Genomic DNA, 26140 nt, shown 5'->3' with positions numbered 1-26140 from the left:
TCCCACAAAGGTAATATTGCACAGGTGTCTTGAAATAGAAAATTTATTACGCATCCTTATTACTCTAAATAAGCCGCTGTGGATTTGGATTGTTTCTTTTTCCAAGGAGAAAGGAGCTGCAATACTTTGATGTCCCAACAGCGTACCATAGGACTGTTTACGTCGTGGGTAATGCAATTGCAAAAGTGCTTTTCTCCTAACTGGGTATACTTTGAGAGATTAAAATGAAAGTAGTTGCCCTATACATCACACGTTTCATTTATGACACGATGTATTTATTGAACGATTCTCACAACAATAATGACTTAGGAAATTAAGGTTTGAATTTTCACTTCACCGTTAGAACGACAAGTAATGTATTTGCGATTTTAATTAATTTTAGATAAGGAGGCGGTTACCTAGGGATTTGTATAGACAGGGAATAAAGCATTTGTTAAAGAACAGAGAGGTTTTGATTTTATCAAATGTTTAATGTCAATAAACAAACAAATAATATACAGAGTGAATGACGAAAAAAATAATGATGTAACTTGATGAGACGATTGGAATACCTTGCTAGCTCCAGGTCATGGCACACAGTGGGTGTAGATTTCCAACTAAAACAGAGAATACGGACATATAACGATAATGCGAGGGCTAAATATGAACAAAGCAAAACATTTAACGGAGATTCCTTACAGGGAGAAAAGGACAAAGTGTTCCGGGAGGGTAGGCGTTATCTGATTCTTAAACAACACCTGTCATGTTATTCTCGGTTACATCCAGGTTACGTAAGCTAAAATGAGAAAAGTGAAGGTGACAATGCATCCGAAAGTCACACAGGACTCATCAGCAGTACAACATATAAAAAAAAAAAAGTAATGAAAATCCAAAAATATGTTCCGGGACATTTAACCAAACTAACAAAGCAACTAAAATAAAGTATCTATGAAATATTTATCATTACTATTTACACCTGCCTACAACAGACACTTCGTATTTCGATGGTATGTAAGCATTGTCGGATAACGTATAGTCATATAGTCGCATAACTTTTCCGGGGTTTTGATATTTTACATCAATCACCTTAAAATAGAATCACAATCGAGATTAAGTGACACATAATTAATAATGCCGACACAATAGACCAGACAGAGTAAACACTATATAAAGACCTAATTAAAACAGGGAATTTGTTTAACGTCCTCATTATAACAAACCGTAATTTAAACAGAGGTATAGATTAGTTACGTCCTTATAACAGTTAAGGTCACATGTAAACGAGTGCTTGGAACATAGATAATAACGTGTGGACTGGAGCAACGACTTGATATATACAATGTTTTCTGGTTTCTGTAATATTCACCAGCTGGTAGAATATATATGTATATATAACTATCTTGTTCAATTTGTATGTTTGGTGTATACATGTATGTATATAGCTTATGTTTTACAAAAGTGCATTTTGCCTTTCAATCTACTAGAACAACAGAATATTCCACACAGTATATGTAGATCAATTTGTAAAACTACATTTCACAAGGACATTTTTACAAAAGCAATAAGGGAAAAACATTGAGATTACACAAAACAAGAGATGTAACAAGACAACGCAGCTCACCTTGTGGGTTGAAAGGTATATTTTGTAGGTCAAAGGTCGCGATCAAAGTCAGAAGGACCGCAAATATGGTACCAATGGAAAAGTCTTGTCATCAGAAACTCACATACAATATCCTCCTTAGTATTGATTCAACACAATATTATATATACTTAGTTCTTAGCCTAGCTAGGATATCAAACCAACAGGAAATAAGGATATCAAACCAACAGGAAATGAGGAGACACCAAACCAACAGCAAATGAGGAGAAACTAAACTAACAGGTAATGAGGAGACACTAAACCAACAGGAAACAAAGAGACTCAAAACCAACAGAAACGAGGGGACAAGAAACCAACAGAAAATAAGGATACCCAACCAAGGAAATGATGAGACACCCAACTAAGGAAATGATGAGATACCAAACCAACAGGAAATGAGGAGACACAACACCAACAGGAAATGAGGAGACACCTAACCAATGAGGAGACAGTAATTGATACAAAAAAGGCACAATAATTAACCGTTAAAACCTCAAGAAAACAGCAACATTGCGAAATTCAGCAAACATACAGAGGTCAGTACATATTATTATTATTATATCAACTTACCTGATCTATTTCTCCAACGAATCCGGGTGATTTTGGACACTTTCCAATAATAAGTGGATTATTTCTGGATTCCAGATTACCTGTCAATATGAATTAATAACATTTGTATGTTCATTTGAAATGCACAATGCTATATTCTACATGACTGATAATGATGAATGCCTACTGATAGGTTTCGATCATAGCTTCCTGACATTTGCACTCTGAAAACTCATCATTAATTTTGTGTAATTTTAATGTCCTACTGAAATATATGTATACTAATTATGTGTTAAACAACGTGATTTTGAAATCTTGCGCTATAACCAGTAGACCGCGTATATCCGCCCACCTGTGCTCCACCACTTTGTGTAGCTACAGCCAGGACGCTATAAATAGTGATCCGTATACATGCCACTCAAATTTGCCATAAAAGGTTTGATTAATGAGCTCTGTAGAACGTATAATTTCTAAATAAGCCTTTCGCATATGTTTTAGCGATTTGCTCCGATCATCACGAACAAATTGTTGCCGACGGCACATTTCAACATGTCAACTTCATGTAACTTTTAATCAAATCACAAATTAAGTAGAAAGTTAATTTCTATTTTACATTTTCAGGACAATGCGAGTTATATACTCTAGTCCTAGATCGGATGTCAATATCCAATAATCATTTCTATGTCAACAAAATGCATTGTAGCAAATAGCAGCAATAAATAGAATACACCTCCCTGAACCAGAAATCAAACTTCGTGTACTCTGCTCGATTCAGTCATGTATTTTGATATAAATGGTTATACCAACGAATTTCTTTATGCAATAGTGAAGAAATGGTCATGGGATATAATAGGGTTCATTTATTTATTAATGAGTTTTGATATAGATTCAGGGGAAGAGGAAGTTGATCAAGAAAATTCCATGTAATGAAAATTGAAGATGAATAAATGGATGTTGGTTCTAGAGTCATTATCTTTCACAGAGATTACACGAATATTTATTATCAGTTTTAACAGAGCTATTTTCTACCATATATCTCTATGAAATAGTCATTGAGCCAATAGTAATACCAGTTACTATTTTTCTGCCGAAATGCATCATTAGTACGACTTTTTAGATCGTAAGTGGTCTCGGTATATATGTGATCTTTAACCTATACGTTCTTGGATGATAATGACGAATCTCAAAAGTGGAAATAGTACTTTTGGGACTAATCAATACATAGATAACCTGTTGTTAATACATTAATGAAACCTAAATTTGAAATGTATGCATTGATTAGATACAAACATGCTTTAGACAAAAAGTGCTATCAGAAAGTGATATTGGAAGTGCTATATGTACTTTTTTTTAGATATTGAAATACTGTAGGTATGTGTCTTAGACAATATTGAAGTGCTATATGTACGTGTTTTATACCTAGAAGTGCTATATGTACTCTTTTAGACATTGAAATGCTATAGGTATGCGTTTTAAACCGTAGGTGTTTTAGACCTAAACGTGCTATATACATGTTTTAGACCTTGCAGCGCAATCATTGTTTGATATTAACAGTTTCCATCTACATAAACGGTTAATAGATATAACAAACTACGTGGAAGTAGAATGATAACATTATGGTTTATCTCACCACTGGCTGGTATATTTGAAACTGGTATTTAGCAGTTGGTTTTACGACATTACCACCATGGGGTTGGATACCCACCTGCCTTAGGGTATTACCTGTAAGTGATTTGGAAAACCGTCTTTCATTTACACTGCCACTGAATCTGTTGTTCTTGTATGTATATATGATGTCAGTCCACTCGTTATCCTAAAGAAAATAACATTTCTATTAAGGACTTCGTAATTTAAAAAAAATACTGAATCATGATTTACATCATAACTTCACTGTAATCAAAATATGTAATCACATGTCAATATTGTAATAGTGACCGTGCAATATTTCTATAAAAAGAAAAAAAAACGATATAGTAGACGTACAATATATGTGGAAACACTCTTGGGACGTCATATTGTATATTACATCACGCTATGGAAAATGCATTCGTAAGCATATTTCCTGAGGTCATTGAATACATGATTTATTGAACGCAAAAGACCCATTTCTAATGCAATTATTGAACTCGTTTTATAAATGCAATACTTCAAAGATATTCTTGTCAGATCTTCAGATTATGACAAATGCAAACCCGTTTATAGGACATCTATATGGAAATTATTCAATTTCGTCTTCAGGAAGCGTATATTAATTTAGATTCAAATATCAATTATTCTCACCTTAATATCTCTCCATACAACCAGTGGTTTTTTCGTGCTATCAGTATTGGCCTTGAAAGCTATCTTGTCATTGTCACATGCAATTTCTACGCTGGTTGGTCCGTCAGGTCCACAGTTACTGACGATGCTCCGCCTACCTGATTTGCAGCTTCCTTTATCGGCACGCACTCTCATTTGTATTGAGAACGTGCGGCCAAGGTACCTGTTCTGGAATCCCCACAGAGAGATGTAGCCGTTTTCCCTGAACACAGCAGTGTTGTTATCGGTACCCGCCACGTTCACCTGGCTGAAGGCCAGACCACCGTTAGATACATCCTGTACGATTCCTCCATCGAAAGTCAGTTTGAACTCTGGTCGGCATTCTAAATGTAGATGAAAACTTTTGAAGATATATAGCTATGATTAAATGTTGACGAATTTTTTTATAATGAATTGGACCGGAACTGAAAATGATATGTTTTACATGTGCTGTTTTTAGTTTACTTTTATTTCATAATTATGTGGATAGAATCCAGTGGGAAAATAATTAAAAAAAAACAGCATAAATCTTCAATTTGTGGACATTTATTTCCCGAATATATGAACAATGGGATAATGATCGACAGATGTCAGTTCTTTTATTAAACGTATTTTGATACTAAAATAAATAAAATGTTTGCAAAACAATGAGTTCGCGATTATCTTCCCATATTTTTACTGTCGATAATGACTGATAAATCTTTATGTGAATCACAGAGACAAGCATTTACAAATTATATACTTGTTTCAGATATATGTGTGTAAACTTATGAAGAAGCCTATATATGAAGATAGTTAGCCCTTGTGGAAAAGTCTTAAAGTTTTGTTGTTTTTACATGTATAACAAACATTTAGCACAGAAATAAAGTAAACATACTACATCAATAAGTGTATAATAGGAAAATAGGACTCTATGCGAAAATCCCATGGAACAGTAGGGGGGTCTGTTATGACTTTTCGTCTTAGTACCATCTCCCGTACCGTGAGAATACCGCAGACAACTCTCCATCATATGGGTGATATCCTTTTTTATGTGATTCGACAAGGCATACATCCGACTGTGACGAATCAAATACTCCCGAGTGTGACAGAAACATAACCCCCGAGTATGACAGAAGCATAACCCCCGAGTGTGACAGAAGCATAACGCCCGAGTGTGACAGAAACATAAACCCCGAGTGTGACAGAAACATAACCCCCGAGTGTGACAGAAACATAACCCCGAGTGTGACAGAAACATAACCTCCGAGTGTGACAGAAGCATAACCCCCGAGTGTGACAGAAACATAACCCCGAGTGTGAAAGAAACATAACCCCGAGTGTGACAGAAACATAGCCCCAAGCGTGACAGAAACATAGCCCCGAGTGTGACAGAAACATAGCCCCGAGTGTGACAGAAACATAACCCCGAGTGTGACAGAAACATAACCCCGAGTGTGACAGAAACATAACCCCGAGTGTGACAGAAGCATAACCCCGAGTGTGACAGAAACATAACCCCGAGTGTGACAGAAACATAACCCGGAGTGTGACAGAAACATAGCCCCGAGTGTGACAGAAACATAGCCTCGAGTGTGACAAAAACATAACCCCGAGTGTGACAGAAACATAACCCCGAGTGTGACAGAAACATAACCCCGAGTGTGACAGAAACATGACCCCGAGTGTGACAGAAACATAGCCCCAAGTGTGACAGAAACATAGCCCCGAGAGTGACAGAAACATAGCCCCGGGTGTGACAGAAACATAGCCCCGGGTGTGACAGAAACATAACCCCGAGTGTGACAGAAACATAACCCGGAGTGTGACAGAAACATAGCCCCGAGTGTGACAGAAACATAACCCCGAGTGTGACAGAAACATAACTCCAAGATTGACAGAAACATAGGCCCGAGCGTGACAAAAACATTTCCCCAAGAGTGACAGAAACATAACTTCGGGGGTGTGGCAAGAGCATAACCCCCAGGGTGACAGACACATTAAATAGGGCAATTCTTTCCAGTAACTACAATTCTGAAGCATTTGGGAATACATTAATTTGTACCTCACTGACCTTGTTTGCTTATATATCATCCATAGCATGATAATAAGTATTTATTAATATGAATTAGTGTTCGTTATTTAATGTGCATTTACGTTAATTGATATTAATCAATCGAAACTGCTATGAGGTGGCAACCTTTCTTTACATTGCTCGCCAATGTGACCTTACTTGGCGTGGATTTCTTTGTCGTCCTAGGTCTTGTAGGTTTGGTTGGTTTGATAATACTCCTACACTTGCACTCGGAATGGTTGTATACAGAGCCTTCTGGACAGGTTTTCAATATCAACGACCCCCGCTGAAGTATCCAATATGCGTCTTTTCTTGATTCGACCTCTAAAGCTGGACATCCACCTAAATACATACAGTATAAATACATACAGTATAAATACATACCAGTATAAATACATACAGTATAAATACATCCACCTAAATACATACAGTATAAATACATCCACCTAAATACATACAGTATAAATACATCCACCTAAATACATACAGTATAAATACATACAGTATGAATACATACAGTATAAATACATTTATTTACGGTGCAACATAGTTTACATTACGTCATTGAAAATTCCCCCAAATCTTCGTTGCTAGAAGTATTTTGAAATAAAACACATCAATGACTTATTACGTATTTATATTTGTGTGAAATGAAAGAAACAACATTAGCATGTACCATTTAGTATCTCTTTTATGTGAATTCAGAATGGTATAGAGAATACATGGTTAGTATCTTACAATACAATATTTATTTTTGGCGAGGGTTAGGAAAGACGAAATGGGCAGCCATTTGCGAGCCATCTTGTCTTTCCGTTCCGAGAAAAATAAACCTTATATTGTAAGATACTAACCATTTATTCTGTTTATCCTGCGACAATTTTCTACGAGTTGATGCCATTCAAAACATGCAATTTACCATTTTATTTACCTTTCTTGGGTACGAGTGACCCCCGAGTGACGTGAACGGCTAAATCGCGCAGGAAAATATCCATTCATTGATACCACTTGTGTGTGTATTTACTACCACGAAACTTTCAATGCGCCATTGAAAAATAGTTCCACGCTTTTTATGTAAATCAGAGTTCAGTTTCAGTTAAACAAGGAAATGTCTCACAAATACTAATTATTCCTGACAAAGACCCATTTAATTTGCAATGTGTTTAAAACAACAATCAATCAAACGATTTAGAATTCGCAGACATCTGACACAAACGTGTATCACTGTGTGTAAGGCGTAATTGGATTTGACAACAACTCGAGCATTGTGACGTAGGCCTAACGTTATTATGACAACTTTGTTGGTGTTGGAGCTCGGCCATATCTGAAAGTCAATGATATATCTATATGAAAGTATACAATAAATGGATTATTATTTTTGCTTGTATAAATGTTCAAATTATTTATGAGGAGTGTTGCGCCATACAAAGTTGAATTAAGCTGGGAATTCGCCTACGTCGCCTATGTGAAGGTTAGTGAGCAACATGTTTGAATATGCTCTTTGTTGTCTTTCCGAGATGGAACTGTAGTTTACTATAGAGTGCACATGTTTATGCCCGCTAATCTGCACGCTGTCTGTTGGTGGAACATTGGCGTCGCGAAGTTTTTGAACAAGATGCTTTCTAGTGCTTTGATATTATAATTGTAAGAATTCAGTATTTACTTACATCATGCATTTTCTACTAAATAAAACAGGCAAATTCAGTTTTGGCGATTACGACATAGCATTTACTCGCGTTTGTTTACGTTAACGTTACAAATTCAGGTCAAAGTTCAGGGTCAATTTGAAAGAAGTCCCGTCAGATGTGGAAGAAATTCACGTGAATCGTATTGACGTATAAAGCATTGTATTGACGAATAAACCATACGTTTATCCGTCAGTAGTTATCGGCCAGTATGTGTGACAGTTGCAGGATAAAATTAAGCAATATGCATAAATTAAAACGTCATCAATCAAGAACATAAAAATGCCACTTAGGAAAAACGCGTACAGCACCTGTCTTCCTCAGACTGGACGACTGTAGTGTTTCACATGTTTCCGAACAAGTAGTGTCCCAGATACAGTCTCCGGAGTCGCTGGTTGACTGTACAAACCGATGTCCGCTCGGGCAACACGTGGGGGCTGAGACGCCGGCGAAACATTTGTAGAAGGTGCCACAGCCCCCATGACTTGTGTAATTAAAGTACCCCTTCTGACACGGATCTACAAAGTAAAAAGATACCGTTATTATTAATACACACGAGAATATTATTCGATTGCATAATATGAAATATATTGAACCATATTTTGCCTCCCACAGGAGGAAAAATCGTCCTTATTCGACAGGTATCTTGCAGAATACAAAATATCATGTATGTTTTCCCTTTATTGTTTCTACCAAACATTTATACTGATTTTATCATTATCATTAAAACTGTTATCTTGATATAAATATTCACGAGATGTCAAAGAATTTTGATCCTGATAGTCTTTCTATTTGTTAAAATAAAGAAATAAAGAGCAAAGAAATGATAATTGTTCCACTAATACAAAAAAGATAACTACAATGAAGCAATGATGTCAATATTTTTTTAGTGTCAGAGGAGTATAAATGCTTATAATTAGTTTCTTAATTACAACGGAAAAACAAAAACCGATTTATAATTCTATCAATTCAATAATTTAACAACGGGCTATTTTTTGACAAATCACTACGTTCAAATTCCCTTCAATGACTTCTTGTGTGACGTTACAGACGGCTAATTCGCGCCTCTTTCAGTCTCGGAAAAATTCAGTCATGAAGGGGTCTCGTCACTTTCGAAACAAAAATATTCAGATATAAAAAGAAGGAAGACACAGCATCTAGAGGATGAAAATTCTTATTGCTTGCCGCCGATTAATGAGTAGCCAGTGATGAGATATCCGGAATCCCACAAGTAGAGCAGCATATCTACGTGACAAGTAGTTTGTTTTACATCGTGCGTCATGGCCAGTAGTGACATGTGTCAGTGAAAGTAAGGGTACCGCCGGAGAGCATATTGCATACTCATTTAAGCAGTCGACGTTTTGTTTTGATGACGTAAGCACAGTTCAGTTTGCAGTTAAACATGTGCGAAAATATAAAATTGTTTTCATCATGACAAACCCGTTACTGCCGCATTGTTTCATTTTTCATCTTCAAGAAATGTATTCATATATTTAACATTGTTGCAGTTCGCTATTTTACAACAAAGAAAGACAGTGAGCCGTATGCATTGCATGTGCTTAAACAATAGTACTTATAAGTATAACTAGTCAACAAGAATCCGTGGCCATTGACATCATTATCAAGTGGGCGGAGCGTGATGTTTTTTAGCTACAGAAAGCTTCTACTACAATCAGCGAAATATTAATCATATACAAATACAGTATAGAAAGAGTTAGAACAACAACAAAAAAACATCAGAAAATAATGTCAATTACCATCAAAACATGTAACGTCAGCGGGGTCGCTACATCTTTGAGCATTAGGATCCCAGAACAGCCCCAGAGGACAGTGTCGTGCCACAGCCTGCATTTCATTTCCTTCTGGTGTACACTGTATGATCTTGGAACATTCCCCCGGATGCGGAATATACATGAGGTCGTTAGAATTCCATCTCAGAAACTGCATACACAACACTGGAGAGACGATACAGAATCTTACTATTATTGTTTTCAGAAATACGGAACTATTATCTACTTCAGAAATATTAAATTAGCAATAATGTGATGAGTGCATACACTATTAAATCAGAATAATATTGTATATTTTGAAGTGTAAAGACAGGAAATAGGTTATTAGCACATTTCACTATTAATTTATAATCAGTAGATACCGAATAATTCAATTCTTTTTACAGATCATTCATGGAGGATTCAAGCGTAGAATGGAGAATGAAAAAAATATGTTGAAATTACTTCACAAAAGACAAGCAGGATAATGGCACCAGAGTCCATTCAATACAATTTTTAATCTAGATAAGGGGGTCAATAACCCCACAATTCGACAAATTTCATAATTTTCAATATTTGATTTCAAATATAGACGGGACATTTTAACGTTTGTATTTGAATCGGTAAAGTTAAACCTGGTTGTGACAGGATTGTTTATGTCTTTAAAAATAAATCATTCCAACTAAAGATTATAACGTTGGGTCAATGCAAAGTCAGATGGAAAATTATATTAAGTATATACACGTAGACATACCTTTCAAGTCGTATTCAATCTTAGTTTGTGAAGTTTTTGTTGTTGGTAATAATGTAGACCTTGCTGATCTAGTTGTTACTATGGGCGTTGTGGTAGTTCGTGGATTTTTTCGGTTAGAAGATACTCGAGTGCTTGAAGGCCTCTTGTTCTCTGTTTTCACGAACTGCATTCCCCTGAACAATTTGGAGTCTACAGCTCCGATAAAGAACGGTAAATGTTCCATGAAGTTTGCATTAATAGCAATTCCTCGCCGTGCTGCATTGGTCTTCACGGTTTTACTTTTACTTGGTTTTGAATCATCTAGCTTTGGTTTGCCGTTTGAGGTCGACATGTTGATAGTTTTGTATTGGTTGTCACTTCTTGAATCTGAATGTGCCTTTTCAGTTGATGAATTATATTTGTTATCTGTTTTTGTTGTCACAATCGGTTTGATATCGCTTGCTACACTGACAATTTTAGGTGAACTAGGAGCTAAAGTGGTAAGCACGGGTAAATTCCCTGCTGTTTCGAATGGTTTATTAGCGCCTTGTACAGTTTTCGGCTTTAAAAATCTGTGTTTTACACCAGCATCTTCATTTGGAAATGGGCTTTTCATATAATTGAACAAGTAAGGAACTTCAAATAAAGTTGTTATAGAATTACGAGACTTCGGTTTATTCGCATTAGATATCTCAGCTGGTTGCGGGACATTAAAACTTGATCGAGAACGCGGTGTGTAAGTGCGGACCTTGAAATTCGATTGAAAGTCCTGCGTTTGTTTTTGGACGTTTGAATTTGATGACGGTTCCTTCTTTTGTTTCTGGACGCTAACATTTGTTGGAAATTCCTGCAGTTGTGGTTGGACATTGAATTGTGATGAAGATTGCGTTTTGACGTTGGAATGTTTAATGAAATCATTTGATTCGCCATATGAACCCTTATTTTCTAGCGGAAGAGGAGCTGGAGTCGAAGAATCCTTGGGAAAGGTCATTGTAAAGGATGAATCTATAACGATTCCCTGATATGGTGACTTCCGTGGACCAAACAAAGTTTTCAGTCTATTCTCACTCTTAGGCTTTTGTACTGATACGGATTCTTTAGGGTAATTAGAAGGTGTATGGGCAACCACTGGCTTCTGGCCACTGCTGTCGTTCTTAGGACGCGTGGCAATGTTTGCTTCATTTTGGTATTGGTCAGATGTCTTGCTTGTAGAATATTTATTAGTTGCTGGCAACTCCGTTGATGGGTTTACTGAAGACGGAACGAAGAAGTCGCCAAGTTGCCTCCTTAAATTGGTGATATTCTTTTGCAGGTTGTCGCTAATGAGGTTTGTTACCGGCACGATCTCGTACCCGGTACCCTAAAAATATTAAAGGAAAAAATATTATATGAATATGAATTAGACTATACATATAGTAATATATCATTCATTGTTGCGTAAAGAACATCTCTGACATATGCTGTTAAGATCCCTTAATATGAATGAATTATTTCGTGAAACCATCCAACTTACTCTACCTCCGACCTCGCAATCAGACACAACTGATTTTCACTCAAATATCGGTTATGGTGAATGATTGAGTATTACAAGCGATGATATTTTACCATGGGTTCTACCCTTTGAGTTTCCATCGAAAAAAAATTCCCCCTTCCCCCCAAATAAATATAAAAAGAAAATACATACAACCGTTGTGCTTTTGAAAAAAAACACCCATGGAAATTGGAACTATGAAACGATAACAACGGAAACATGACTATTTACTGTACTGAGGGTATAGTAGGGTGTGCCAAGGGAAGTCGAACTGTTATATGCAGATAGAGAGGTGTGAACATATAGTTAACCTAAAGCACTACACAATCATAAAGAGGTGAGGCTTCTTACTATTCGACAATGTATTAAACGAATATAAACCTGTTAGTATATTAAATGTCAATGAACATAACAACCTTATGAAAAATACTTCCTTTATCCAACATTACTGTATCTACAATGCAGGTCTATGTCTTTCGCGGGATTTATTATGTTCCTGTTTCGTAGTATATATCTTCAACCGCAGTAGAGGGTAACATTATTTATTAGATCGTTATGCCTTAGTAGGATACTAGCTATGATGACCTATTCCTTGCTTTCAACATTTACATACACGTCACCACCATCAATTGCTAATTTAAACAAATGAGAAGAGATTATCGTTTTTTTCAAAGATATTCTTTATGTTTATTAATGCACGTTTGATATTTAACATATCTTCATCTGACCTCTATTCTATCACTGTATAAGTACCTGTTTGACATGGCATCTAACACTTATCCTGTGTATCTATCACGGCCGGGAACAAACTGTCTGTCAAGCTTATTATCATATATAAGGAAGCAGCGAGGAAACAAATAAGACGTAAATTATTACCGTATATAACCTAGAAAATGCAATTAATTAAATATTGATCACCATATATAGAAATGACGGTATCACATGAATCACCATTTATAATCAATAAAACATTATTATTCTATTGATTACCGTATATAAGCAATTAAACACAACTGTTAATTACCGTATATAATCAATTAAACACAACTGTTAATTACCGTATACAACCCATGAAATATAACTATTAATAACCGTATTTAAGCAATGGAAAATAAATATAAATTACCGTATATAGCAAATTCGGAATATGATTTTTTTTTTCATCATGGCGATCCTTAAAAAAGTACAAAGAGAATAGGACCAGGTGTTCCGGTAAGGTAAGCGCCTACTGATTTATCGACGACATCCGCAATTACTAATTCGTCTATTAATTACCACATATAACCAGTGTGACAAAAAGGTCTACTCATTAGCATAAACAAAAACAAATGCATGATAATGAATCTAATTATTACCGTATAAAACTAATTAAACTTCATGCATTTACTGTTGGTCACTGTATATAACAATTCAGACATGATTTTGTCTATAATTACCGTATACATGAATATCAAATGGTCCATAATTAGTCTGCTAATTATCGTTTATAACCCATAATCATATACATTACCAAAGAAAGAACTGGTCTAATAACTACGTATATGTATACCGCTGTGACGTATATGGTTTGTTTATCACCGCATAAAACAGGAACCCTAAATTATTAATTATTATCGTATTTAGTACAGGAAACTATATAATGCTAATATCACATTTTAAAATCAACGAAAGCGCAATTATGGTATTATTTATTACTGTTTATATCCCGGAAACCTAGTCTCGGGTTATACGCTCAATATTTAAATCAACCACAGGAATTCTGATAATTTTATTAACACACATATATCATAATACTATTTCAAATCCTTAGCCATTCAATAAAATATTTATTTATCTAAAGTATTTATTTATTTTACGATAGTAAGATATTGTAACTCATAACCGTGAGTGTCTAAAGGTATTTATTACCATCTACAATTAACACATGAAAATCTATATGTCTACCATTTATCATATCATACAGTGTAGCACAGATAATGTCATTATACCCTTATTTCAAACTATTCAAACTATACAACACAAGTTAAGTAACTCAAAAGCGCCTTCTTTTATATGGCATACACAACAGTTTGCCCACTAATGTAAAATGTGAATTTATTCGTACCGATTCAAAAAGCGAACATAATATATGTTATATGATACCTTGTGTGAGTATATGTTTGTAAAACAACATGTCGTTGATGAAACGTTATCAACATTAGAGGTATATTGTGGTCATCATCTTACGTAAAAAGACAATATGAAGATAAAGCTATTTAGTTCTGTAGTACGGGTTGGATTAATTAATTCCTTTATTTGAAATATACTCTTCCAAAATGAGTATCAAGTGTGTTGATACTGATACTTCGGAAATGTTCATCGATGGTCACATAAATCATTTACTACGTACACTAAAGATCACATTAAACAGGGCCCTCGAGCGATTGGAAACACATGCGTTCTTAAAGAAAAGACAAGGAAGAGTTACTTCCCATTGTGTGACATCATTGTAATCCAATACGAAAAGCTATATTTTGTACAGCTCTATAGCCAGAAAATCAGTTACACTTTGTAGCAATACAATACAACCAGTTAAAAATAAATCAAATCCGGTTTTATCTTAAATCCAAATTCATTATAAAAGAAGTACTTATTTCATTGATTTATCGTATATTGAGATAACATAAACACGTGGAATAAATTATTTATGACTATAATAATTGTGTCAGGTATATGTATGAAACTTTTACGTCACGATTCAGTCGGCATTTCTTGGTTATATATGGGAAGACATTTAGGGAAATACAATAAGAGTCGGTCATACGGTACAGTATCTTTGCTTTTTACTGACGAGGTAAGAATAGAGGTTTTTTGTTTGGTTCGTCAACGTAAACGATCATGACAGTCTCTCTGTTTTAGGACCTGCTTACAGCTAGATGTCAGCAGTCGTGCGAAGTATATAGTAAGATGACATAGATATTTCCCATCCGTCACATTTCAATATCTAATCTTTAGTGGTTTATTCATGTCTGTTTTGTCTGAATAAAAAGAAAAAAAGAAGGAAACTGCGTAAGACAAAAAAATGGATAAAGTATAGAAATAAAATCTTCTGTACCATAACGTTCATTATTAGTCGTGATTCTTCAACTAACATATAGTTCTGCATTTAGAATATCGCTACACGTGATATAAATATATCTAATGCTTTAACATAGCATGTAGACATACCACAAAGACATTGTTTATATCAAACTGTTCTTTGATTTCCCCATCCCACATTTTAAACTAAATACTTTATGACAAGTTTGTTCATATCTTAACTACACCTGTATTCAGACTAAACATTAAATACATGTAAATGTATAAACAGACTTAACATATAATACAGGACGTACACATATTAAGATTAATGCATGCACGATATGCTCAGATTATATATTAGCATAACGTATATGTATTATACTGTTCATATTACTTCTTTGACCCATATATATATATATATATATATATAAATAATAAAATAAAAAGCCAAACACAGATCTGCTGTCTCCCTAGTACTAATAAAATAAAAAGCCAAACACAGATCTGCTGTCTCCCTAGTACTAGGGAGACAGCAGATCTGTGTTTGGCTTTTTATTTTATTATTATTTACCGTCACATGGACATTTCAACTTTATTCTATATATATATATTGACGACAACGATTCACTGTCTAAGCACATATGTTCGAACCAAATGCGACTGTTCACCAAAGACAACAATAAAAGTTAAGCGATGTAGTCGAACAACATGTTAAGGTTTATCTTAATATCATTAAATAACATGAGTGTGTTGACAGGATATAGGTGGCAAATTGTACGGTATAAAGCATGCAAGAGCACCTGAGAATAAATTAATCAAACGGTACTTCATGTGACATGGTCCATAACTAAATACTTATCTTTCTATATATGTCAGGTTTGCTTGTCAGTCGATGACATATAGTGCACCACAGCTATCAACTGGTCAGTTATGCGAGAAGTGACGTGTCCAGTTATATAAATGACATACTACTTCACAGATAAATCTGGGGACGGGACAGGAACGAACTATTGTACCTGGTCGTTTAACCACGGCCCTTTGTAAATAAATTATGGATTGTACTGTAAGTACAGCTATTCATCATTCAAAACTCAGTATAATAAATACATAAACATTATATCAGTGTAACGACGATTTAGATCGGATATGTACAGAAACTTCTAATGAATTACGGTCGGTACATTTAACAATGCATATAAAATACAATGGTCTACTTAGCAGTGTGCAGTCACGACCAATATTTTTATTTATTTCTAGGATTATTTATGAATATGGCTAATTATATCAAAACCATACTTTAAAAGTTTTCGAAAGAGTTATCTAACTAAATTTGGTGTATGCACAACCACTTAAACGAATCGGTGCAAAGTTGACGGATGAATTAAAACTCATTAATTTATAAAACCAAATTTGTCATGAATAAAAGATGAAATCTAGAATTATTTTATATTTATAATAACTATTAGCATAAATATGGCATTTTAAGGAATTATGTGTTTTCTCAAAACAAACTTGTAGTGCTTTATAACTATTTCCTGTCTGAGGAAAACGTGTAACTTAATTCAAACTTTATTTTATTGTTGTATATTGCAGCAGAAACCAGTACACAGACACTTTTACATGTTTCAGACATATCACATGTGCAGGGTAAAGAGAGAGCTATGGGTTTAATATGGGATTTTCTGGGGTTCAAGACTGCATTTCGAGGACTATCCATCTTGTGGAAAGTAGTACTGGGCCCATGGCTATCATCGTGACGAACCTAATACTGTGAGGTAAAATGGCAAGAAATATTAAAAGGTCAATATTAAATAATGTGACCAGAAGCTTGTATTTTTTTGTGAGTGAATACTTACCAGAACGCAGAACATCAATCGCTGAAAAAGACGCCAATAAAATGCTCGCAATAATCTGCGCCATTTTACGTCACGGTAATATGTTCGTCACGATAGTAGGCATGGACGCTGTATATTATACTATAAAAACTGTAAATACAATACAATATTGGCATGAGAGAGCCTAATGTGGGAGTTATTCACGGAAAATCTCCTGTACGAACTCTATGTTATATGACGCCCAATATTGAGTAATGAGATAAAGCTATACTAAATATCACGATAATAAACACAAATAACCTTAAGACGCCGAAACATCGCGAATATGTGACGTGTCACACAGTGATGTCGGACCACACACTATCAGATAACTATATATTACCTATTCATCTTATTAAAGGGTATGAGCTTTTAAAAAAACCGGATTAGAGTAAATGATACAGTTTTAAACACAATCAAAGACAATTTTATTGTACTGAATTGGCACTTCTGGAAACTTTAAACAAATAGAGGTATTCAAAAAGAGATTAGAATGATTTATTTCCTGGAGAGTGATCTCTGGCTTACAACATTTAATATGAAGATACTCCTAGTATTTAAGGGTACATGCATATTGATGTCAGAGATGTCGTTTTAGGATTAAAGGTCATCGGTTCTATACAAGTTTTACGTTTCTGCTACTAGAACAGCATGTATATATAATAAAATTCTACCAAATGGAATGTATGTGAATATTAGAAAAGCTTGTAGCGTTTCTGCTTTTTAACATTCTTATCTATTTTTGTCTGAAATCTTTAATTTGTTACTAATCTAGGAGTTTTTATGAAATGAGCCTTATTGGGGGTTTTTTTCCCGAGTATTTGCGAGCATTTTAAATAATTTAAACAGATGCAGTCATTTTTTTCTTTAAGGTAACGTCATTGTCTATATTATGACGTCACAATCGATTTCTGACTGGCACAACTAATGAAAAACGCTAAAGGGTATATTACACTTATAACATAACTTTTAGAAAAAAAATGTCACTTTGGCGAATTCACTGGATAACAGGTCGATTAAGTAATTATTACATATATTTGGTTTGTAAGACTTGTATGTGTGTTCAATATACATACATCTGATTCTGCATATGTGTTATCGTATTTTTCTCCATTATATTTGTAAAACGTATGTTGATGTAGAGCCATACTGTTCTTAAGACTAAATATGTAACACTGGATTAGTAAAATATATGCTTTCTATTATATATTGCATATTTTAGCATTGATCAGACCTCTATCCTTCGCTCTACATGTGTTACATACCTTGTCTTCTGTAACCTTGCTTTCTGTATATGTCAACGTCGGAGAAGGGGCAGCAGAATTAGGTAAACTGTCCGCAATGACGAGAGGTGTTGCATGTGATGATGTCGAGTAAGAAATTCCAGAGTCACTTGTATGACCTCCTGTAGTTGACGAACTAGTTGGTAGAATATTTTGTGTCTCTCCTGTATGTGAATGATTTTGTGGTTTTGGAGACCACAAACCAAAAAATACACTGGGTTTAACATGATCACTCAATGTACTTTTCTGATGTGCTTTAGATGTTGGCTGTATAGAGGATATAAATGAACTCATGCTCGATTCCTTTCTAACATTATTGTCTACAAAGAACGGCAGCTGTGTAGTTTGCTCAGGAACTGAACTCACAGGGTAGGATGCTGAAGGAATACTATTCAAATCTTTTGATTTCCATTGAATATCAGGGTGTGTCCTTGTTGTTTCTGCTATTTTAAATGGTATTGTTTTTGCGGGCAGCGTCGGCGGTATCGCTTTCGCTGATGTAGGCATCATCGTTGATGATGTTAAGGGAAATGTTGTCGTTGCTATTGTTGCTGTAGTTATTGTTGTCGTAGGTGGTGGTTGGGATGTTGTTTTTATTGTTGTTGATGGTGGTTGTGTTGTTGCCGTTGTCGTTGTTGTCGTTGGTGGTTGTGTTGTTGTTGTTGTTGCTGCTGATGATGATGATTCTGTTTGGGTTGTTGATTCAGTTGTTATTATTATTTCCGAATTGCTTTGAAGTCCATCTTTAGCATTTCCTATTTCCGTATCGATCACAATCTCCTTTCTATTCACTGTCTGAGATGTTTCTGTAGCTGTTTCTGCGGCATAGATTTGATTTAAGTTAATTGGGACTCCTGCTTGAAAATATGGTCGCTTTAAAGCATTCATAATTTCCTGTAAAGCTGGCGGTATGATGTTTCTATTCTTGAAAATAATGGTATGTTTAGGAGTAGTAGTTTTCGGTGATGTAGTTGTAGGTTCCTGAACTTTGTCTGACGTTTTCGTTTTGGCAACAGTGTTGTAAGCGATTGAAGTCAGCGTGTCTATTGTAGAACCCGCTGCCTTACTCACAGATATCGAAGGTTTTTCTTGTGAGGTAGATGAAGATGAGACGGTCGAGGAAGAAGTTGTTGTTGATTTAGCGGGTGTTATATCTGTTTTCCTCTGCACTTCCTCTTTAGGTAAATACTGAGATCTGATAATACTGAAAGCGTTAATGTCAAATATTCTCATTGGTTGTTTCTCGGATGTCTTAGAAGTAATAACTGGCTCAAGTGCATTGTTCTCTTCTGTTCTCTTACCCTGAATGTTTGCTATTTTTTCCGATGTTGCCATTGACTCGTTTTCGATAGGTATCAATTCTGTACCAAAATTATTTGGTGCCTGAATTAAAAACATGTCTAAGCTAGAAACTGTTCCTTTCGCGGAAGACGCATTTTCCTTAAAAGAAACCGGTGTTGTTTGTAGAGTATTTATCCTCCTGCGATGACTATCTATTCTACCTCGCGCTTTCACAAACTCTCTAGGTGCTGGTTGAGAGGGGGATGTTTTTACTACACTTGTAGAAATCGAAGATGTCACACCATTTCTATTTTCTTTGGTAATTTTCGTTACACCTTTGCCAGAATATTCACCATTTTCTGTTTCATTTTTGTGACTTGTTTTCCTATGATGGCCATTATCGTCATCCAATCGTATTTTTGACATTGTCACTTGACCTTTTCCAACTTGGTCTGTTATGGGCGATAATCCAGGTTTTTCCGGACGCCTCCATGACATTGATATATAGTCACTTGATACGTCTGCTACATTATCATATCCTGACGTTTTTACAACGTCATTACTTTTTGTTTCAATTATTGTTATTGGTTCATCGGTACTATGTGATATTACCTGCCCATTTACCATACCAGAGTTGCTCTTAGTTGGTTGCACCGACGGAACTATTAAACTTGTTGCACTTGTCTGTAGCCAGTCCCGAGGCATTGGACCTTGACTTGGATTGATATACACCACTAAATTTCGAGTCGTTGATCTCATATTAGTTCCTGTATTTGGACGTCTCTGTGGTGATACAGATGGTCGCATTGGACTCAAGCTTTGTCTCCTAGTTGTTAATAATGTCGATGACACCTTACTCTGTTGTCTACCTGTAGGCAACGGTGACTGCATTTGCCAACTTATCTTCTCTCTCAGAGGTTTTGACGATGGCATCACTCCCATTAGTGGTCCTGTGAGCTGATGTTGGAGTGGCGGTCGTGGTTTTTCCGGCATTGTTTTTCCACCTATCTTACCTGCTAATAATATAGATGGATGTATTGGAGTTACTTGTAATCCTGTTGGTGATAATGGTGATGGTAAAGATGCTATACGAGTTTTCCTTGATTCTGATAATTGCAGCATGCCCCCCATTGTTTGTTCCGGTGGTTGTATCGACTGCATGCTTTGAGTTGGGTCTGGTCGTTGTAGGATCCGTTGTCCTGGAGTTGGTATTGGTCTCATATGTAGATTTGGTGGCTTTGGGTTGGGTCCCTGTCCTGGTGTTGGATGATGCCTTATATATTGTCCATTGGTTGTTCTTGGTCCCATGTGTTGTCCTGTTGTTGGGTGTGGCCCTATTTGTGGTCCAATGGATGGACTTGGTCCGCTGTGATGTCTCGATGGTGGTTGGGTTCCTAAACGTTGTCTTTTAATCGGCTCTGATCCTGTAAGTTGTAATGGTGGCGGTTGTAGCTCTATCTGTTGTCCTATGGTCGGCCCTGGTCCCGTTTGTTGTGTTGGGGTTGGCATTGGTCCAAAATTTCGTCCTGGAGTCGATTTCGGTACCGTATATTCTATAGGTGGTACCATCATACCAATAGGAAGTCCTGGATGGGCCATTTGTTTGTTTGAAACGTTAATGCTAGTATCTATCTTCGTACTTTGAGTAGATCCTGGAATTCCTGATGGATTATTTCCTTGGTTGTTAATATAATAACTTGGAATTGGAGAACGATTGAATCCCGGTGTGGGGAGTCCTACGTTCATGTTTGTTGGCTGAGGATTGCTCTGCTTCACATGTTTTGAGTTGATATGAAAGCCTTCTATCGGTTGAACTGATATTTCTGCTGGACGTGGTGATGGAATGGGTATTTTTTTTATGCCAAGTGGGTTATTCACAAAATGTTGTGTCTGAGGAATCGGGGCATAATCCATAACACTCGATACTATTGTTTGGTGACGCGAATGACTACTTTGGAGCGGTGGTTCACTTCTACGAGTTGGACTCAATTGTGGCATGACGCTTGGCAGAATGTGTCCATTTTGTGGTAGTCGAATTGACATCGTACTTGGTAAGGAATTAACATATGTTTCGCTAGTGGTCGTGGTATGTAAACGATTCATACCGATTCCATTTTCATTAGGAGTGAGTGTCATCATGTTACCAGGCGAAGCCAGTGCCCCCTTACCCCACTGTCCGTTGCTTAAAGATGAGACATCAGCGTTTGAGAGTACTCCTTGCTCACTTAATGTTTGTCCGTTACGATTACTCATGCCATCGCTGGTTACTATTCCTCCAAACTTTCTGCTATTTATAGTGTGTTGAAACAGTGGATGAACAGTGTTTTTCTTATAATAGTTGCTGTTTTCAAACTGCATGTTTTTGTTCAAATTATTGCTGTTGTAAGGTACATTATTGATCGACGATTGCTTTCTGTTTACAATGTTGTTGTTTGGTTTAAACATTTGACGACCTGAGTTGCCATTCAAAGTGTCACTTTGGCGCTGATCCTGAAAATGCCCGTTGCTTGATGCATCTTCTTGTTGTCTTGCGGGGTGCCCATTTATCATGTAGATATATTCATCAGTTCTGCGATCAGATCCATTTTGTCCGTTACCATTTGAATTCCTGTAATTCATGTTTCTTTGCCATTGTCTTGATGACCTCCCATTTGGTGTACGAATCCACACAGGCACCTTATCAGGCTTAGAAACAACGGCAGATTCTACTTTTAATTGTGGTTCTAGTGTAGTCATAGGTGGCGAATATCTAGGTGTCGTGTTGATTTGTACTTTTTGTATTTCCGGCTTTGGTAATACAGGCATACTAAAGGACGGAGATATCTTCATAACTGATGACGGTATTGGATCCACAGGACGATTTCGAAATATTCGTCCTCCTATTTGGACGGTCCCGGAACTTATTCATTATTTTTTGTTCGAAATCACGTCTTGAATTCTGACGAAAATTAAAAGCGTTTGAGCGATCACTAATCATCATACTCCTTTTATTATGTGTAAGTCCCTCTGAGGTAGATGGTTGAGAGTTCCTATTAAAACCATCACTGTGCATTCTTCGAAAGTTTTTTGTTTGAAAGGAATTCCTTCTTTGAGCATTTATCATGTTCAAATAGCACAAAATCATTGCAGTCAGCACAAAGATCACCGAAAAATAATCCATGATTCGTTTCTGAAATGTCAAAAACCAACAAAATCAATTAGTAATAAAAAAATGATAATTTCCTATATTAATATCTTCAAAATTATTTTTATGTGAAAGCATTCATTTGAAAATATTTCAAAGCATACATATTAGACAATTTCACATCGGTGAATATTTTTTTGGCTTGCTATATTTCTATCTTAATTTCGATATAACTTGAAAATTCGTTGTTTTTCTAACGATATGTATCACATGTTTTTGTAACCTTATTTAAAAAAGAAAAGATAATTAATCAAGTCTATTTATTTTAACTATTGACATATCAGACAATCATCAATCATTCGTACATGAACCTGGCATTAAACATGACGCTAATTATCTGCATGGCAACACTTAAAGGAATGGGAATAGCGGGAAAAGAGAATATTAAAAACATCTTTCTGGCAAAAAATCGTAGACGATTAAGTATCTTATCTAGCTATCTGATATTTGTACTCATGTCGAATAGTTTTATTAGAAACAAATTTATTTCGTTAATGAAGAAAATATCACGTTTTGTTAATAAGTTTTAACCATGAATATCGAAGTTCAAAACAATTTACAAATAGACAAATACACGTCCAAACTACATGTACACTGTAGTTTCAAATGGGGGTTCATAACTTACTGTAGATAATACCACTGTTTAAAGCGGTAATATATATGTATATTTTGTGAGAAAGTGTTATATTTAGTATGCAACATAATTACAGAAGAGGCCGAATGTCAACTGACATAAAACTCCAACACGATACACGCCGTGTGTGTAAGAGTAACGGAAACTATCTTGTATCTCCGTACACCGAGTTCCCACAATAACACGTTCAACGGACCTCAAAATACACACCTCTCATTGTTTAGTTAGGTAAAGATGAACAATAAAATGTTAAGGGCATCTTGTTAATTTATTCTGGAATTGAAACCCTAACTAAAATAAGGTACATAAACTGGTAATAAAATACGATTATCTCATATCAAGTAGCTAATACGCGAGTGATCAATTGATATGATAAGAGCATACAGGTTAGCTAATTTTTCCTTGCACGTGTTTGTCATTGTATCCAATATGTAATTATGTAATATATAACTTATTTATGTCTTCGGTATATTGATAACATTGATATTTAATTATTTATGTTGTTTTGGCTATGTGATCGCATTTAAAAATGTTCCGCATATAACCTGGTTCTAACAATAATAGCTATTTCTATACTCTTTCATTCCTAGAACGTAATATACTTCTACAAATGTGTCACACTTTATATCAAACTATAAATAGAAACATGGAATGAACATTTTTAATTCTAGAAAAATAAAATGTACGTTTATAAATATTAGATAAGTGTTCTGACAAATATAGCACTAGCTGCGACTGTTGAGTGACAAAGGACGAGGAATCTGATTAAACACTTACCTTTCACGATGCCGGGACTGTTTTGAACATCTTGTGTACTCTGCTTTACACCTATAGTCTCACACACTGACCGTACGGTATTGATGACCTGCTGTGACACGGTAGATTGGTAATGGTCACACTGGTTAGTAGATGTCGTTGTGTTATTCGTCATTGAGCCATACTGTCTCCAGATAGTTATATGGAGATTAATGTCCATAAGCCTAACTGTAAATGACGCACCTCGTAGCCTGTGTGCCAACAACTCACAGCCATAATAAATACACGTGCTTAAGTAAATTACAAATTACGGTAACCAGCGTAGCTGTTTCGTAAGAATTCCCGCTTCGTGCCAGCAATCCTTTACACGAACGAAATGAAGAATTTAGTATTCTTTAAATGTTTCAAATTTTGTACATTATAAGCATTTTGAAAGATACTAGTCATATCCTGATGTTTTTTTTTTTTGTGAGTTACGAATGCTTTTAACATCAAATAAAATAAAGACTTATTTACCTATATATCAGAAGGTAGGGACAGTTAATCTGTCCTTTAAAACACATCTATGACCAATCACAAAGTGTTACGCTCATTTCCATGCTAATACATTCACCTTAATACAAACGAGTTACTATTTCTTCCCGAGACCAAAGTGAACCACTTATTTAAATCGCGTAGCTAATTCGTGCTAGTGTCGTTCATTTATAAATCTTTATGTAGACTGGCTTACAAATTAGCCTCAGAATTAACGTTACCTGCAGTTATGAATAAGTTGTGCTGTCACAAACATCGCTATAATAGAGTAGGTCTCTACAAGTTATGACAAAGTTATTATGTCTTCCATAATTAGTTTGATGATGGAGCGTCAACTTATAATAAAACATCATTGTTTTCTTACTTAATATGTTTGTTTGAAGTATATCGCATTTTCTTTTTACTTATTGCAGCTTTTCACGAAGTATTCGTTAATGACATTCAATATTTCCCTATCGTTAGTTATTATGATATTCTTTTCTTGTCTAGCGTAACAAATCATTCTTTATGCTCTATTCTTTCTGTAGTTTAAACAATATCTTAATTAAATACTCAAAACACATAGATATTTCATATATGATGGGACAACAATCAAATAGCTTTCATAAATTCTATTCTTTCTTTTATCAGGTTACCACATGTGGTGGCTGAAAGGTTTGCATTTTTGACATACTGATCGATGATTTAAACTGTATTTCTTTGTATCATTAATGATATCGAAGAATTCATTATGTTATATTTTAGAACATATAAATTTGTCTCAATTTCAAATATTTCAATTTCTTAACGTTAAATGGAGTAAGAAAAAGAAATATTATTGATTGGGTGAAAAAAATGAATGTCTGATCTCTCTGTTTTCATTTTCATTAATGAAGTATAGTCCTCATCAAAACTGATATTGACATGGTTCATTTATTATTCCGCTTAAAATGGATCGAAAGTAAACGTTGGAAGAGAAATATAGCAAAACGCATAGAAAAAAATAACCAATTTGGACGACCACTTAGTAGCAGCTTTCACCCTTTTCCGGACTCTTCATGTAAGATTTATTTTAAATGACGACTCAATGAAGTCATAAATGACTTGTCATCACAATGCACATGCGTTCACATAACAGTTATATAATATAGTGCATTTTGCTATGGCATGTGGAGACTGGGTTTGAATATTCATATTACTTTATCCTCTTTCTTTTCTATTAAGACAATGTCATTACTGTTCATTAAGTTCATTACTAGTTTGACTAATATAAAACTTACCACATTTAGAACAAAGCATAGCATATACATGTATCGCATACT

The 26140-nt window shown here is 35.3% G+C and overlaps 1 protein-coding gene across 1 annotated transcript; it reads right to left on the bottom strand.

Moving 5' to 3' along the window:
• Positions 1-449: 449 nt before the first annotated feature.
• LOC117329024 (mucin-3A-like) lies at positions 450-24453 on the bottom strand. The gene is made up of 10 exons (XM_033886710.1): positions 24327-24453; positions 18433-22900; positions 10724-12062; positions 9958-10155; positions 8512-8718; positions 6678-6860; positions 4448-4809; positions 3890-3980; positions 2189-2268; positions 450-596 (listed from the first exon to the last, which is right to left on the bottom strand). The coding sequence occupies exons 2-10, from the start codon at positions 22558-22560 to the stop codon at positions 567-569; spliced, it is 6618 nt and encodes a 2205-aa protein (XP_033742601.1). The 5' UTR covers positions 22561-22900; positions 24327-24453; the 3' UTR covers positions 450-566.
• Between the last annotated feature and the right edge of the window lie 1687 nt (positions 24454-26140).

Source organism: Pecten maximus, chromosome 6 (genome assembly GCF_902652985.1).
Source record: "Pecten maximus chromosome 6, xPecMax1.1, whole genome shotgun sequence".
NCBI classification, from domain to species: domain Eukaryota; kingdom Metazoa; phylum Mollusca; class Bivalvia; order Pectinida; family Pectinidae; genus Pecten; species Pecten maximus.
The sequence above is the reverse complement of the archived record's forward strand: the minus strand, read 5'-3'. Positions and strand labels throughout refer to the sequence as shown.

Excerpts from the sequence above, each read along its gene's own strand:
- LOC117329024 (XM_033886710.1), bottom strand. The coding sequence starts at position 22,560 with ATGAAGATATCTCCGTCCTTTAGTATGCCTGTATTACCAAAGCCGGAA. Across the intron at positions 10,156-10,723 it reads GATTGAATACGACTTGAAAG|TGTTGTGTATGCAGTTTCTG; the intron begins GTATGTCTACGT and ends TCGTCTCTCCAG. Across the intron at positions 597-2,188 it reads TCGTTGGAGAAATAGATCAG|TTGGAAATCTACACCCACTG; the intron begins GTAAGTTGATAT and ends TCTCTGTTTTAG.